Genomic DNA, 17,391 nt, shown 5'->3' with positions numbered 1-17,391 from the left:
AAAGAAACTTGACTGGTACTGTATATAATACAAATGTTAATATACATAAATCAGAGGGTAAAGAGAGAAATGTTCAGTGTTAAGATTAATCATGCTTTTTTGTTGTTCATCAATTGGACTTGGAAGTGGATTATTAGCTGTAGCCTGCTGCCAGTCAAAAGGCTTTTGATCTAAATTTGTCTGAAATCAGTGTGTGATTTATTTACCCTTTGAACTTTATTTGAAAAGAAAATTGGTTTACATATCTGCATTCTTATAATGGTCTCTTCTTTTGTGTTTTCACAAACAAAAATACATGATACAAGGTCAACACTTTTTCCAACAACTACACACTTTAGAGAAGGGACAAGTACAACCCCTTGGTAAATAGAAGAGGTGAGAGTCACTGAATATATACTAAAATAAAATATATACCTAATATCGAGAGTGATATACATAATCTGGCAATATGTGACTATAAATTACATGGAATAGTGTGAACATTTCACCAAATTAATCAACTGTAAGGCCAAACTGGAACAGCTCTGCAATTTCTTTTTACTTCTAGGGTTGGATTACATCTGCAGAGTGGAAGGCCATGTTGACTAAATCGTAAATGACCTTTAAATTTAAATTGTGCTATACAGAGGATCTTCTGTGCCACAGTTTGAATCTAGGTCTTAGTCTCCACGGTTGTCCAAAATAAGTTGAGTTGAGTATTGCTTGTGCCATTGCTGACAGCACAGAACAATGAATTGAGCAAATTCATACATTTGTACAACAAGAAGTAAATGTTTGACATTGAGTTGCAAAATGTTTATTCATGTGAGTGGTAACCTTACTGGCACTCTGTGTATTGACATCAAGTAATACATATCCTCTCAGACTTTAAGAATAGTCTCTTTCTGATGCATTCTCATAACATTGTCAAATGTGTCTCTAAACTCTGATATGACTTATCCATACACAGTGAATACACATACACTATCCTTTAGACATTTATTAGAAATAGTCCAAAAAACTATCAGTATCCATCATTTGTTGTTTATTTATGTATATTAAAATTCAAATTAAACAGACAAATTAATTAACAATTTAAACTATCCTGTCTGCAGGTATTTAAAAAAAGCAAGTCATTAGATATATAGTTTTTTAAAAAGCATTGATGAATAAACAGCATTATGTATCTCTTTGGAAAGTGCCTGTAACTGGCACCTACTGTATGTGGTCAAGATCAGGCTGATTTTGGGGGCTGGGGTTGAGAGAAGCGGTGGCTGTGGTGCTAGCCGGTGTTTATGTGTCAGATCAGTGGATATTTTTGGCCAGGATGACGACGTAGACGATGTACAGGATGATGACGGTGATGCCGATACCCAGGGCGGAGTGGTTCAGTATCCGTGCTAGACGAGAACTCCTCTCAGCAACCTGCTGGTGACCCTGGTTGTTGGCGTCTCGAGTCTGAGAGCAGAGGGGGGAAGGAAGGAAGGAAGGAAAGGAGGGAGGGAGAGTTGTAATTGTTGTAATCATCATTCAGGAAAGAGAGTGAGAGAGAGACTTCAACAGAGAGAGTTCAACGATGATTTAGGGCCATGCTCTTATTTGATTTGAGTTATTTCAGGAGAAGCAGTATTCATTCACAAACACAATGCTTAGCCAACATGCCAACTAAGTCAGAAAATAAAAAGCAGAGAGACATTTTTCTATCTCACTGTAGAACATCTACAATAGATCATATTAATACCTACTAGTGATGATATAACAACTTGAACACTAAGTTCCTGTGGCCACACCCCAAGCAGCACTAAGTTGAAACAGCTGTGGATGGAGCACCAACTGTACCTGTGTGCCAGATTCACTCTTGTAGCTCTCTCCCCTAGTTACAGTCTTAGGAATGGGGCTATATTGTGAGACACATTTTGACACCTGTTATGTTTTCTCTTGGGGGAAGAACAAGGTTTGACAGGCAATGCTAAACTTTCAGTCAACTAACTGAAGTCTCAGTGTCTTTGACTCATCACTCCTTGCCATGGACTTTACACTATAGACATCTCGGAGTAGCTGCCTACCAGTCAGTATGAGTCACACACTAAGCAACAGTAAATTTCTCAGCAAATTTTGAACAGCATGTGTGTGTCATATGTGGTCTTGGATTACTTTCTGGCTCCAAATCAGGAAGAGTCTTGTGACAAACAGGAAGTCCCTATAAAACACAAACAACAGGCACCAAAATACCTACTCTTTAGTCCATGTTTAAAAAGAACAACATGCCCTCCCACTCAACATCAACTTACTCAAGTCTCAATTGAATCAACCTTCCCCTAGTCACATGACGTTGTTAACATGGCCTCCATCTGTTTCTGTCCTCTGGTGAAATATGTGAGTTGGCTTCCACAGCAGGGCTAGGGTTGACTTAAGGTTTAGGCAGAGAGGGTCTGTGTTGATTTAGGTTAGTGTGGCGTGAGAAGGCCTGCCTGCTATTGTAAACCCTTCTCCTGATTACTCACAGCTGGATCATAATTGTTTCTACACGGCTAGCTAGAGGAGAAGGGCTCATTGGATCTCTTAACAGTGGACAGTTGTTGTGTTTCTGAGGGTCTGTGTACTCGCGTGTCTTGAATAATTATCTGGGCACTCCACCAAACGGTTTTCTTCCATTTCCTTGAGGTTCACAAGATTTCCTCCATCCCATCTGTCTGTCTATATGCTCTGCTTGCCATGATATTGCAAAACTTGAAATACATATAGCCTATCCATTTACTAGGCTACTACGTCCAATTACATGAGAGATGTGCTTGGCCATTTGTTATATGGAATATGAACCCATCACAGCCAGAAAAGGTGAGGGATACTGTATATTCTGGAACACTGTATATTCTGGAATACTGTATATTCTGCAATGGTTATGAAAATAAAATAAATAGGAAAAATATTCCTACGTCTAATTATTTTGGATTCTAAAAATATGACATGTTTTCGCTCTCCTCACTGATGGCAAATAGTTGCATTCTTGTTAATATGTTTTCCGGTTGATTTTTGTTTATACCCCATTCACACAAAATACTCACTTGCAAGCTTGCAATATAATATTTCAACCACCAGCAGATGTAAGTATGAATGGTATAAAGTTTGCAGGGAGGTAAGTACATTCTCAAGTCTAGTTTAAAAAATATATATATAAAACTGGCACACGCACATTTTGGGATATATTTTGAATGTATGCACGGTATATAAATGAGGACCCAGAAACCTACTGGAAGCTTGATTCTATTCACTTACCCACATAATACTCCATTCCTGATTTCCCCACGGGCCTCTATCAGCACTGCAGCATATTGCTCATATGACTCATCATAATATAATCTGTTGGACCAGGCTCCTTGAAAACCACATTACATTCAATAGCAACTAAATTCCAAATAAAATATTCTGAACAAGTAACTGAGGAGTGGTTATTCTCCTCTTTTATAAATACTGTATCTGCAATCTGGGATTTGTTCTAAGCAATGTGGGGAGTGCAATGGGATGACAAAGTGAACATTTTATGAATTGTATATGTGGAGGATGTACAACTGAACACATTGTATTGGGGTTTCTGTGTGACCTCATGGAGAGGGAGGGGCAGGATGTGAGATGCTTGATATGTGAGAAAATCCCAAGATCGAACAGAATCAGATCATTAACGGAGTCTGTCTTTCTAATCTCTGCGACATGAAGGGCCTTCTCAGTGACAGTACAGAAATACTGGTGAATGGGCCATTCACTGAGCAACCCAGTGAGCATTTATATTTTTTGGGGTCGTTTAGCAGACAATCTAGAGCGACTTCGTACTGGTTCCCCGTGGGAATCAAGCCCAGAACCCTGGCATTGCAAGTGCCATGCTCTACCAATTTAGCCACACGGGACCACTATTGATTTACACTGTCAACAGATTTTTGCTCTTGTCTGTGAGTGAAGAGAAGGTTGTCAAAGTGTAGTCAACTTTGTTCTAAAGGCAGAAAGAATCTGATTGGTTTAGGGAAGAACAAATACGATGGGTTTCTAAAAGGTCAATGGGCGGAGTTTAACAGATGCACATCTTGAAAACATGGAGGAGGTTTGAACTGAGCTTCTTGTAAATAAAAGTTGTAATGTTTTGAAATATTTGTGATACAGTAGTCAGACAAATGTGACAACATCTCTTAGATACAACTAGTCTCCTGACTTGAAGCGAAGAGTCAAATGTAGCAAACTAGCAGCAACATGCTATGATAATAAGAGCAAGCTAGCTAGGTAAGCATTTAGCAACCACTTAGCTACTTATGTTGAATTAATAGACATACAAGTAAGTCAGCTAACATTTGTTTTGTTGAAATGTTAAGTTGAAATGCAAAAAAAAATGGACAGTTATGGACAGTTAAAATGCTAAGCTAAACAGAGCTATTTGGATAGAGCTAATCTGGTTTCCTGGATGGTACTGTTGACTAACCCCATTCCGTACAAGTTTGCGCAACAGCGGCATTCAAACGAGGCTGCAATGAAAACTAATGGGACTGTCGTGACTGTGTTGGCATCAAAATCTGGGGTGTGAACTATGTTTCTATTAAAGCTTTGATTGACCTAGTAATGACCCGATAGTATTGGAGTAAAGTTGAAAAAAAAACTGACCTCTCCGACACTGTACGTTAAATTGTGACGTGTCATGGCGTAACATACAGCACGCATAAAGCAACTCATTCTGTGTCTTACAGCTTCTCTCCACCAGGTGTAGCGCTTCTCTCGCAGTTTAAAAATAAGAAAGGGACAGGGACAGGGTAAGGGGGATGCCTAGTCAATTGTACAACGGAATGCATACATTTTTTGCGTCATTACTGCAAGCCATCATGCCTCTTAAAAGCCGCGACAGCCGCTGTTAAGTTCTGAAGATAACTTTAGCGCCGACCTAAAAAACAGATTCAAATTCGACACAAACCTTTAAATAGGTACAGTTTAAGTCAGAAGTTAACATACACCTTAGCCAAATACATTTAAACTCAGTTTCACAATTCCTGACATTTAATCCTAGTAAAAATGCCCTGTCTTAGGTCATTTGAGATCACCACTTTATTTTAAGAATGTGAAATGTCAGAATAATAGTAGAGAGAATCATTTATTTCAACTTTTATTTCTTTCATCACATTCCCAGTGGGTCAGACGTTTACATACACTTACTTAGGTAGCTTTCCCTTTAAATTGTTCAACTTGGGTCAAGTGTTTCGGGTAGCCTTCCACAAGCTTCCCACAATAAGTTGGGTGAATTTTGGCCCATTCCTCCTGACAGAGCTGGTGTAACTGAGTCAGGTTTGTAGGCCTCCTTGCTTACACATGCTTTTTCAGTTCTGCCCACAAAGTTTCTATCGGATTGAGGTCAGGGCTTTGTGATGGACACTCCATTACCTTGACTTTGTTGTCCCTAAGCCATGTTGCCACAACTTTGGAAGTATGCTTGAGGTCATTGTCCATTTGGAAGATCCATTTGCGACCAAGCTTTACCTTCCTGACTGATGTATTGAGATGTTGCTTCAATATATAAATACATTTGATTTGATATATCCACAGAATTTTCCTTCCACGTGATGCCATCTATTTTGTGTAGTGCACCAGTCCCTCCTGCAGCAAAGCACCCCCACAACATGATGCTGCCACCCCCCTGCTTCATGGTTGGGATGATGTTCTTCGGCTTGCAAGCCTCCCCCTTTTTCCTCCAAACATAACGATGGTCATTATGGCCAAACATTTCTATTTTTGTTTCATCAGACCACAGGACATTTCTCCAAAAAGTACGGTCTTTGTCTCCATGTGCAGTTGACCTTTTTTTGGTGGTTTTGGAGCAATGGCTTCTTCCTTGCTGAGCAGCCTTCAGGTTGTGTCGATATAGGACTCGTTTTACTGTGGATATAGATACTTTTGTACCTGTTTCGTCCAGTATCTTCACAAGGTCCTTTGCTGTTGCTCTGAGATTGATTTGCACTTTTCGCACTAAAGTACGTTCATCTCTAGGAGACAGAACGCGTCTCCTTCCTGAGCAGTATGACGGCTGCATGGTCCAATGGTGTTTATACTTGCGCACTATTGTTTGTACAGATGAACGTGGTACCTTCAGGCGTTTGGATATTGCTCCCAATCATGAACCAGACTTGTGGAGGTCTACACATTTTTTTTTAGGTCTTGGCTGATTTCTTTTGATTTTCCCATGATGTCGAGCAAGGAGGCACTGAGTTTGAATGTAGGCCTTGAAATACATCCACAGGTACACCTGCAATTGACTCAAATTATGTCAATTAGCCTAATCACAAGCATCTAAAGCCATGACATCATTTTCTGGAATTTTCCAAGCTGTTTAAAGGCACAGTCAATTTAGTGTATGTAAACTTCTGACCAACTGGAATTGTGATACAGTGAATTTTAAGTGAAATAATCTGTATGTAAACATGCACAAAGTAGATGTCCTAACCGACTGGCCAAAACTATAGTTTGTTAACAAGAAATTTGTGGAGTGGTTAAAAAACGAGTTTTAATGACTCCAACGTAAGTGTATGTAAACTTCCGACTTCAACTGTACTGTATGTAATGACATATTATATACATTCTTTATAGTGTTTCATTTACATTTTAGAGGTGATAAGTTGGACAGATCGGGTGAAGAAATCTGTTTCCGCACACAGTTTATCTCCCCCTTTCCCCTATCCCGCAGTAGGTTTCGCTTCCCCACCCGTCATTTAAAAAAAGACCCGACGGAGCTCATTGCCTTCTTCAATCATGCAGAGACGGGCAACATGAATGTCTCGTCATTGATTTGGCTGGAAACTGGAAACGGGAGAAATTGTGCTTAGAATGGTATTCCTATTAAAGTTGATCTGGAAGTATTATGTTTTTGGGGCGCTAAAATAAGGTAAATTGTACATTACAGTGCGATGTACAGAAGAAGTGCGTTAGATTAGTAACTACATCCTTTCTTATTCCACTAAGATATAATCAATGAAGGAATACTTACAAGAGTAGACCAAAAACAAACTCTACCATATTCTACCTAATATACAGTACGTACGTGAGGGTAGAGTAGGGTACTGTCAGTAATGGGGATAAGAGGGATGCCTGTGTATAAGCAATATGTTGATAGATAAAGGGGCTATCAAAGGGTTAACTGAAACAATGCTGTTGCTATTTTCATTGACAGCTGTGTCTCTACACTTCACCTAAAATATGACAGAAAATTTTGGAGTGTGGACTGTATTAATTGTGTAATTACTGGGAGTGGAACACAGACGTTGTGGTGTTTGGTGCATCTGAGCCCTCCATTAAATGATTCTCCCTTAAATTACCTAATTTTCAGCCACTTTCCCTTTTCACCGCATGTTGCTTGTAGGTTCAGCTTAACACATGGCGGATTCATGCCACTAACGGTCCTGCTTACAAAGGAGCTGTGTTCGAAAATGTTTCAAATTCATAGATTTGTTAGTTGTTGGGGCCATGATTGTTTATGTTTTTCTAGTCTAAGGCATGGCCACTATAACTTATTTTCTGCATCTCTGTTTCCTCAAAGTGCACTCGGTGACGTTAAACACTAAAAAACAGAGCCTAAAAGATAACAGATAATAAATAATATGTCATAAATGGATGTCTGAAAAAACAGCTTTATCGCAGACATGGCCAAATATTGAAGTACTATTCTCAACATATCGTGACAGTCAAAATAAAGATAACATTCACAATGAAGTTCAGGGTTTAGAGCAAATACCAACAGCATAAGCAACATCCTACTTGGACCTGTGGTAATGACCCTATTCATTCCCAACAACCCATGGGACCCAGACAGGGGCAGCTTCATAAAAGGAGGCTGGGGTATCCTAGCAACTGGTGTTAATAGAGTTAGTGTGTGTAATCATTATCTGATATTGCCAGAGTACAGTATAAATAATATTCAAATAATAACTGTGTAAGCACCGTTTTCTTCAGAATGTTAAGAAGACAGGAAAATAGGTGTAATGGATTACTAAATGTACTTGAAACTTGACAAGGGAAACAATAGACAAGCAACCCCTTTTGAAGACAATTGCCAGGAAATTGTGTACAATCTCTAAAAAGGATATGTTCATTGTCCTGTCCGTATTTTATGGCAAATCACTCTAAATCATTTCAAAACCTACTGACTGGAAAACACACAGCCTGCGACACACAGACACAAATCTAAAACACTTCCGGCCACAGACACGCAACCACACACAAGCACGAGCACAGACACACAACCACGCACGAGCACACACACAGGCGAGCACACACACAGACGAGCACACACACAGGCAACCACACATGCACACAAGCACGAGCACACACGCATGAGCACGCACGCACACACACACACACACACACACACACACACACACACACACACACACACACACACACACACACAGCACAAGCACAAGCACACAGACACAATAGCTTCTTTATGCTCTCTGATTATGCCCTCTTGTCCGCCATATTAGAAAGGCCCCACTGTGTGAATGTTGAATTGCCAAGAGGCAGATTCCTGTTGTCCTCCCCTCCCCTGGCCTGTACCCCTATTGACCCTCCAACAGGCCTTTTCCCTTCCTCCTACCCATCCCAGACAACCTGGCGAAAATCCCAAACACAACAGATCCCAAACACAATGCTACTCCCCCTCTCGTGTGTTAGGCCAGGAAAAACACGCTGAAATGTGGAAAGTCCTATAAATCACGACATAACAATATCCTGTATAGATCTCGAACTAACCTAAAACAATCCAAACTCAATAAAATAGGGAATGCAACTAACCAACAATGCATTCGGCAAATATTCAGACCCCTTCACTTTTTCCACATTTAGTTACATTGCAGCCTTATTCTAAAATTGATTAAATAAGGAGATGACTGTGGACTACAGGAAAAGGAGGATCAAGCACGCCCCCATTCTCATCAATGGGCTGTAGTGGGGGGAGGTTGAGAGCTTAAGTGCCTTGGTGTCCACATCACCAACAAACTAACATGGTCCAAGCACACCAAGATGTGAAGAGGGCACAACAAAACCTATTCCCCCTCAGGAGACTGAAAAGATTTGGCATGGGTCCTGAGATCCTCAAAAGGTTCTACAGCTGCACCATCGAGAGTTGTATCACCGCCTGGTAAGGCAACTGCTCGGCCTCCGACCGCAAGGCACTACAGAGGGTAGTGCATATGGCCCAGTACATCACTGGGGCCAAGCTTCCTGCCATCCAGGACCTCTATACCAGGCGGTGTCAGAGGAAGGCCCTAAAAAGTGTCAAAGACTCCAGCCACACCAGTCGTAGACTGTTCTCTCTGCTACCGCATGGCAAGCAGTACCGGAGCGCCAAGTCTAGGTCCAAGAGGCATCTAAACAGGTTCTACCCTCAAGCCATTAGACTCCTGAACATCTAATCAAATGGCTATCCAGACTATTTGCACTGCCCACCCCACCCTTTACCCCACTGCTAATCTCTGTTATTATCTATGCATAGTCACTTCACAAAGTTGACAGTGCATGTCAGAGCAAAAACCAATCCACAAGGTCAAAGGAATTGTATGTAGAGTTCCAAGACAAGATTGTGTCCAGGCACAGATCTGGGTAAGGGTACCAAAACATTTCTGCAGCAATGAGGGCCCTGAGAACACAGTGGCCTCCATCATTCTTAAATGGAAGAAGTTTGGAACCACCAAGACTCGTCCTAGAACTGTCCACCCGGCCAAACTGAACAATCGGGAGAGAAGGGCCTAGGTCAGGGAGGTGACCAAGAACCCGATGTTCACTCTGACAGAGCTCCAGAGCTCCTCTGTGGAGATGAGAGAATCTTCCAGAAGGACAACCATCTCTGCAGCACTCCACCAATCATGCCTTTATGGTAGAGTGGCCAGTAAAAGGGACATGACAGCCCTCTTGGAGTTTGCCAAAAGGCACCTAAAGGACTCTCACACCATAAGAAACAAGATTCTCTGGTCTGATGAAACCAAGATTGAACTATTTGGCCTGAATGCCAAGCGTCACATCTTGAGGAAAGCTATCACAATCCCTACGCTGAAGCATGGTGTCAGTAGCATCATGCTGTGGGGGTGTTTTATCAGTGGCAGGGACTGGGAGACTAGTCAGGATCGAGGGAAAGATGAATGGAGCAAAGTACAGAGAGATCCTTGATGAAAACCTGCTCCAGAGGGCTCAATACCTCAGACTGAGGCAAAGGTTCACCTTCCAACAGGACAACGACCATGAGCACACAGCCAAGACAATGCAGGAGTAGCTTTGGGACAAGTCTCTGAATGTCCTTGAGTGGCCCGGCCAGAGCCCGGACTTGAACCCGATCAAATATCTCTGCAGAGACCTGAAAATAGCTGTGCAGCAACGCTCCTCATCCAATCTGACAGAGCTTGAGAGGATCTGCAGAGAAGAATGGGAGAAACTCCCCAAATGCGGTTGTGTCAAGCTTGTAGCATCACACCCAAGAAGATTCGAGGCTGTAAGCACTGCCAACAGTGCTTCAACAAAGGACTGAGTAAAGGGTCTGAATACTTATGTAAATGTGATATTTCAGTTTTTTTATTTGTAATAAATTCGCAAAAAATTCAAAAAATCTGTTTTGGGTTATTGTGTGTAGACTGATGGGGATTTTTTTTATTTTTAGAATGACGCTATAATATAACAAAATATGGAAAAAGTTAAGGGGTCTGAATACTTTCCAAATGCACTGTATGTATTCCAAGGGAATCATTTCCACAACAGTAGTCGGCAGGAAATAGGAAGTCATAATAAGCTTTCCCATACAGGACATAACTCCATTTATTTTGAGGAAAAAGCAATGTACTGTAACAAATTTTTTAGAACATACATTTTCCTAGATACTTAACTCCTTTGTATCTCTCCCTGTCTGGGAAGTTTAGTTTTAAGATTTTATTTGAAACTTTATTTAACTAGGCAAGTCAGTTAAGAACAAATTCTTATTTTCAATGACAGCCTAGGAACAGTGGGTTAACTGCCTTGTTCAGGAGCAGAACAATAGCTCAGGGAATTGATCTTGCAAACTTTCAGTTTCTAGTCCAATGCTCCAACCACTAGGCTACCTGCCACCCCAAGATTGGCTGGTGGTGTACTATATGTGAGTGGGCATTAAGTCTATGTGCCAGTCAGACAGTGCTGCTGACTTGGAGACACAGAAAAGAAAACTGTGTTTGCAGTCTGGTTTGTCACCTCTGTACGCAGTGCCAAGCCAAACACTGGCAACTAGCAGCTTGTCGCAACTGAGGCAGGGTGGGAAGGGCTCGGTGTGGGATAGTCATGCCAAGCTTCCTGGCAGAGCGTCAAGTAGCCTCTTAGCGAGATAATACACCACTCACCCATTACCGTATATCTCCTCCAGGCCTGAACTGGGTGCGGTCACGCCTACTTCCGCTCCCATTGTCAAGCACACCGAGACTTCATCAGGCAGGGTAGCCTGGTTAGAGCGTTGGACTATTAACCGCGAGGTTACAAGTTCAAATCCCCAAGCTGACAAGTTACAAATCTGTCGTTCTGCCCCTGAACAGGCAGTTAACCCACTGTTCCTAGGCTGTCATTGAAAATAAGAATTTGTTCTTAACTGACTTGCCTAGTTAAATAACTATTTTCTCACCTCTAGGTTATTTTATTTTAAATGCTATTGTAAGTGCTGTAAGAATATTTTAAGATAAATACACAAGGCATAGGACTAAAGGTCAAGAGGGAATTAACGATCAATGGAAATAGTTGTTTTTATGTAATAGGGAATCATTGATTCATGGGTCAGATACACGAGAGGAATTTCAGTCCGGGACTCATAGCTACATGTGGCAAGTTTTAATTGGTCCGAATTGTCTATACATTGAGCCTGAAACAAGATACTTGTTATTTGGCCATTGATCCAATTTTACTGCAAGGAATTCTAATTGGTCAACCACAGGCTAAGGTTGGGTTATAGGTTACACCCTGTCTCTTCGTTCTGTGGAGAATCTCTCAGGCCAGTGAAGAAGGAACATCTGTCATCTACTTTATAGCATAACAACTATGATGTGTTCTCTTTGAATAAATATATATTTTCTCCCCCTGATTTGCTTTGGGGTCTGTGTAATTGAAGAATAACATCAACTGCTAACAGTTCCTATTAATATACTTTAAGTGCCGACAGGTATGATCGCAACACTGCTGATCAGCCATAAATTCCCTTGTTACAGGGGAGATGGAAGTTTGTTGTGTTCAACGGGGGGCAATTGAATGCAAGCTTCACACTGTTTATTATTATTGTGAAAACATGTCTAGCCTGTCTATCAATGTGTAACAGGTTTGACCTGTTATGCTCAACCCACTCAGTTTCTACCACAAAACACCAGAAAATAGCCAAAAAAGTAGAACCAGCTTACCTGCTTTTACATTATTAATAATAATGTTCAGTGTTTCTTTTGAAAATAATATTTAAAAATGAATAATTTCACCATATTAACACGAGAGTTCAGTTCAGCAGGGTTGACCTTTAAATGAGGGACATGTTGTTGTTTTTCCCCTTAAAATGAACCACTAATCACAAAATAAATAATAAACTACAGAAATGACATTGTGAAAGTAACAAAATAGTTCATGGTGATACAGGTGGATTTTTTTTTTTTTACCTTTATTTAACTAAGCAAGTCAGTTAAGAACAAATTCTTATTTTCAATGACAGCCTAGGAACAGCAGGTTAACTGCCTGTTCAGGGGCAGAACAACAGAATTGGACCTTGCCAGCTCAGGGGTTTGAACTTACAACTTTCCGGTTACTAGTCCAACGCTCTAACCACTAGGCTACCCTGCCCCCCCAGTGGGTTAAAATGCACAGAAGGACGTCTCAAAATGTGTCAAAATGCAGAATATTTTCACTTTTAGCAAGTCTTTATTTATATATAAAATCAGATTTATTGAAAATGTCATTTGGCCTTTATTAAAACCAGTTAAATGTAATCGAAAATGTAATCTACATCATCCCCAAAAGTAATTATTTATCATGAGAGGGCTATAAACAATAACTAGTAATCCTACATACTCAAAGAAATGTTAACATCTCACCTTTCTGGTAAAAAAAATAGTTGCTGATATGAAGTACAAATATGAAATATTTTACAGTATATAATAGCCCTTGACTTGCCCAGGAGAGGAGGAACTTTACTGAGTGATTATGTCTATGATGGATGTGGATGAAGTCAATTCACCAGCACATTGATCAACCTCAGTTGATGTAGTTATTACATTAGAAGTCATCCACTGGGTTTTGATACTTGATAAAAAGCCACTGTCTCATTGCGAAATAAAGATGCCCATAATAACATCTTAGAGGTCAACCTCCTTTCTCTCTTTACCAGGCTTTGACCCGGATGTTTCCTCCATTACCCACATTGATCTATATGAGTCATACCCGGTCAACAATTAGCTGTCCATCCTGATATGCTGCATTTGTAATCCCAGTAAGTAAGTAAAGAGACTTGCAATGTGCATTCTGCCCACAAAAGGAGGTGGAAACTGAGCTGCACATCCTAACCTCCTGCCAAATGTATGACCATATTAGAGACACATATTTCCGTCAGATTACACAGACCCACAGGAATTCGATAACAAATCCACAGTGTGCAATCTGTGAAATATCACAGTGTGCAATCAGAGAGGCAGGATTTGTGACCTGTTGCCAAAAGAAAAGCGCAACCAGTGAAAAACAAACACCATTGTAAATACAACCTATGTTTACATTTGATTTATTTTCCCTTTTGTACTTTAACTATTTGCACATCATTACAACACTGTATATAGACATAATGACATTTGAAATGTCTTTATTCTTTTGGAACTTTTGGAAGTGTAATGTTCACTGTACATTTTTTGTTTATTTACATTTTGTTTATTATCTATTTAACTTGCTTTGGCAATGTAAACATATGTTTCCCATGCCAATAAAGCCCCTTAAATTGAAATTGGCTTGGGGCTTTTAGGGATAGCTCAGGGTTTCCAGCCCTTTCCTACCCCTCTTCTCAGTGTGGCTGTCCATTCGAGGGTGGGGTTTGGCAAAGGACAAGGGGGAGGGATGTTGGAGTTCTGCTTTTTTCTTTTGCGATTTGATAAGCCCAGTATACCTTTTACATTTTGAATACCACCTCCTCTTACGTCACTCACACAGTCAAGTCATCCGCATGTTTAACCACCCGTATTTAACCACCCATTTTTAACCACCCATATTCCGGGAAGGGTCCCTCCCTTTCTTACACACACTCTCCCCAATTCCCACTTCGTGCCCCATCTCCCCTCCCCCGATCCCCCCAAACCACCATATCCCGAGGACCTTATTCAAAACAGAACTCAAGACTGTGAGACACCCACAGTGTAAGGCCAAAACTATCACAAACATGTTCCTCTCCCCAGCTATGCAGCCTTCCACCAAGTAGAGAGAGAGAGAGAGAGAGAGAGAGAGACCGTTATTTAAACAAAACCGGTAACTGGGTTTCTTGGATAATGCTAAAGAAAGACTAGAGTGAGAAATACACTACTGACTACTCTACAAAATGAAAAAAGGTATGTTCTGTGAATTATTTGGGATACATCTCTACTGGAAACACATTAGTCTACATTACATTTGAATACTCTTAAAACAGCAATAAAAGTCCCACTCACCGAGATGGAGTAGATAAGTGCAGCGATGCCCAGTGGCAGGCAGCAGCACAGCATGGTGAAAATGGAGTAGCCCAGGTAGTCTGGCAGAGGGTAAGGCAGAGCTCCACGGGTCACAAACACCGTAGGCTGGACTGTGACGGTGGACTGGGGGTACTCTCCCTGGGGGTATGGCTGGCCGTAAGGGGCCCCAGGAGCTCCTCCATACTGGGGCGGTGGTGCGTATCCCTGGGGATTGGCGGGGTAGCCTGCTGGTACAGGGTATCCTGTGTTGGGGTACTGGGGGTGGTCCTGGTAGGGTGGAGGAGCTGGTTGTCCCATCCCAGACTTCTCATCTGGGTTCCAGCCTGGTGGTGGGGCGTTTGGCATCTTGTTGGGATCCATTTTTTTTGCGCTGTTGGTGATTTGTTTCCCTTTTATCTTACTTCTCTCTTTTTAAAATGTTGTGCCTCCTCTCAATCTCTCCAAGTGTTCTTCTGTGTCTCTCTGCCTAAACGGTCTGCCTGCCTACAAGCTGTGTAAAGCAAGCAATTACGTTTTCTCTCCCCCTCCCCTGTCCGTCCCTGGCAGCTCATTATGTTTAGAGTAGGCCTGTGTGGGTGAGACAGGGAAGGGTTAGGGGAGGGGAAAGACTGAGTAGCTAACTGGAGTCAAATAACAAGTCCAGCAGTCAGGCAGAAATGCTGTCCATCTAATGCAGAGGTACCGTCGCCTGGATAGGAGTTGTGCGCAACCCCCTGGTGATATTATGAACTACATGAGTAACAGTCACAATGAATTATTGTAGTTATTGAAGACTGTTCAGTGCAAGATATTTAAATACCTATTTTTATTTGTTATGATGAAAAACGATATATTTGATACTGTAATAAGGTAAAACTATATCAAAAGTGATGCTTAAAGTATTTGTTTATGGTAAGTGAACACAGGAAAAAACAGCAGTCTGTTGATTGAAGAAGAAGAAGAAAAAGTAACAAAGATAATGTAACAAAGGACAAGGCAATAAGATAATGTAACATATATGATAATGTAACAAGATGATGTACCATAATGATAATATAACAAGATAATGTAACAAACAATAACACAACAAGATAATGTAGCATCGATAATGTAAGAAGATAATGTAATATATTGATGAAATAGCAAGACAATGTAACAAATTATAATGTAACAATATAATGTAACATAAATAACAATGCAACAAGACCATGTAACATTATGATAATACAACAAAATAATGTAACATAAATAGACAGATCCAGTCGGCCGGCCAAATAGGTCCAGTCGGCCTGCTGGCCAGATAGGATAGGACGGAGGGCCAGATGAAACCAGTCGGTCATCCAGCCTAATGGGACCAGTCGGTCGGCCAGGTAGGTAGGTCCGGTCAACCGGCCAAGTAAGTAGGTCTGGCCCGCTGGCTAGGCAGGTAAGTCCGGCAAGCCGGCCAGAAAGATAGGTCAAGCCGGCCATTAAGGTAGGTCCGGCCTGCCTGCCTGCTAAGTTTGAAAAAAATGTGGTGTGGCTGTGTTCAGTCATTATGGTCCAGGCCTTTTATGGTCCAACCTGGTCTCAGAGCATTTCCTATTATTCTGCAAGTAAATCCGAAACACTCCGTATGATATGTTGCGTTTTGTATGGTATGTATTAATTTGTGGATGTCCATCACTCATTTCATATGATATGTTACGAATTACAATTCAAATTTTATCTTACGAAATTGCAAAATATAGAGTATGTTACGAATTTGCTAAACGTACTATATGTTAAAAAAATTGCCAAATGTATGATATGTTACAAATTCTATGTAGGTGGCTAACGTTAGCTAGCTGGCTAACATTAGCTAAACTAGGGGTTAGGATTAGGGGTTAGGGTTAAGGTTAAATTAAGGAGTTAGGTTAAAGAGTTAAGGTTAGGGGAATGGTTAACTAACATGATAAGTAGTTGCAAAGTAGTTAAAACGTAGTAAGTAGTTGAAAAATGGCTAATTATCTGAAATGCTGACAAGGTTCAAACTCGCAAACTTATACGTCCACTCATCCACCCCGAACAACCAACCCACTTTCGTCTTTGTCTTAAGTAACTGTCATGGACATTTTTATGTTTGTGCTTTTCTTATAACTAATTTCTGTGTTCTATTCACGGCTGTTCTATAAACCAATTTATGTGTTCATGCAAGTGGTTGACTGTACACATCCTCACTATCAGTAGCTGCAATTTGGCAGTACGCCCAGAGCTTGTTTTGAAATATATCTCAGTTTCAAGGTCTCAGCTTAGAGAGAAGAAGCCTCGTGAGGTATTTCTTTGTTCACAAGGCCATTGTCATGATGCAGCAGGAAAGGGCCTTCCCCAAACTGTTGCCACAAAGTTGGAAGCACAGAATCATCTAGAATGTCATTGTATGCTGTAGCGTTAAGATTTCCCCTCACTGGAACTAAGGGGCTTAGCCCAAACCATGAAAAACAGCCCCAGACCATTATTCCTCCACCACCAAACTTTACAGTTGGCACTATGCATTGGGGCATGTAGCGTTCTCCTGGCATCCACCAAGCCCAGATTTGTCCGTCGGACTGCCAGATGGTGAAGCGTGATTCATCACTCCAGAGAACACGTTTCCACTGCTCCAGAGTCCAATGGAGGCGAGCTTTACACCACTCCAGCCGATGCTTGGCATTGCACATGGTGATGTTAGGCTTGCGCGGCTGTTTGGCCATAGAAACACATTTCATGAAGT

At 41.1% G+C, this 17,391-nt stretch overlaps 1 protein-coding gene across 1 annotated transcript; it reads right to left on the bottom strand.

Annotated features, from left to right (window-relative positions):
- Nucleotides 1-780: 780 nt before the first annotated feature.
- LOC115140889 (uncharacterized) lies at nucleotides 781-15,245 on the bottom strand. Its single transcript, XM_029679337.2, has 2 exons — nucleotides 14,661-15,245; nucleotides 781-1,437 (listed from the first exon to the last, which is right to left on the bottom strand). Exons 1-2 carry the CDS (start codon nucleotides 15,039-15,041, stop codon nucleotides 1,285-1,287), a joined length of 534 nt encoding a protein of 177 aa, XP_029535197.1. The 5' UTR covers nucleotides 15,042-15,245; the 3' UTR covers nucleotides 781-1,284.
- Between the last annotated feature and the right edge of the window lie 2,146 nt (nucleotides 15,246-17,391).

The sequence above is a fragment of the Oncorhynchus nerka genome, linkage group LG14, assembly GCF_034236695.1.
Source record: "Oncorhynchus nerka isolate Pitt River linkage group LG14, Oner_Uvic_2.0, whole genome shotgun sequence".
Taxonomy (NCBI): domain Eukaryota; kingdom Metazoa; phylum Chordata; class Actinopteri; order Salmoniformes; family Salmonidae; genus Oncorhynchus; species Oncorhynchus nerka.
The sequence above is the reverse complement of the archived record's forward strand: the minus strand, read 5'-3'. Positions and strand labels throughout refer to the sequence as shown.

Bases quoted from the DNA above. Each gene is read 5' to 3' on its own strand.
- LOC115140889 (XM_029679337.2), bottom strand. From the start codon at position 15,041: ATGGATCCCAACAAGATGCCAAACGCCCCACCACCAGGCTGGAACCCA. The intron at 1,438-14,660 runs GTGAGTGGGACT...CTCTGCTCTCAG, and splicing joins CACTTATCTACTCCATCTCG to ACTCGAGACGCCAACAACCA.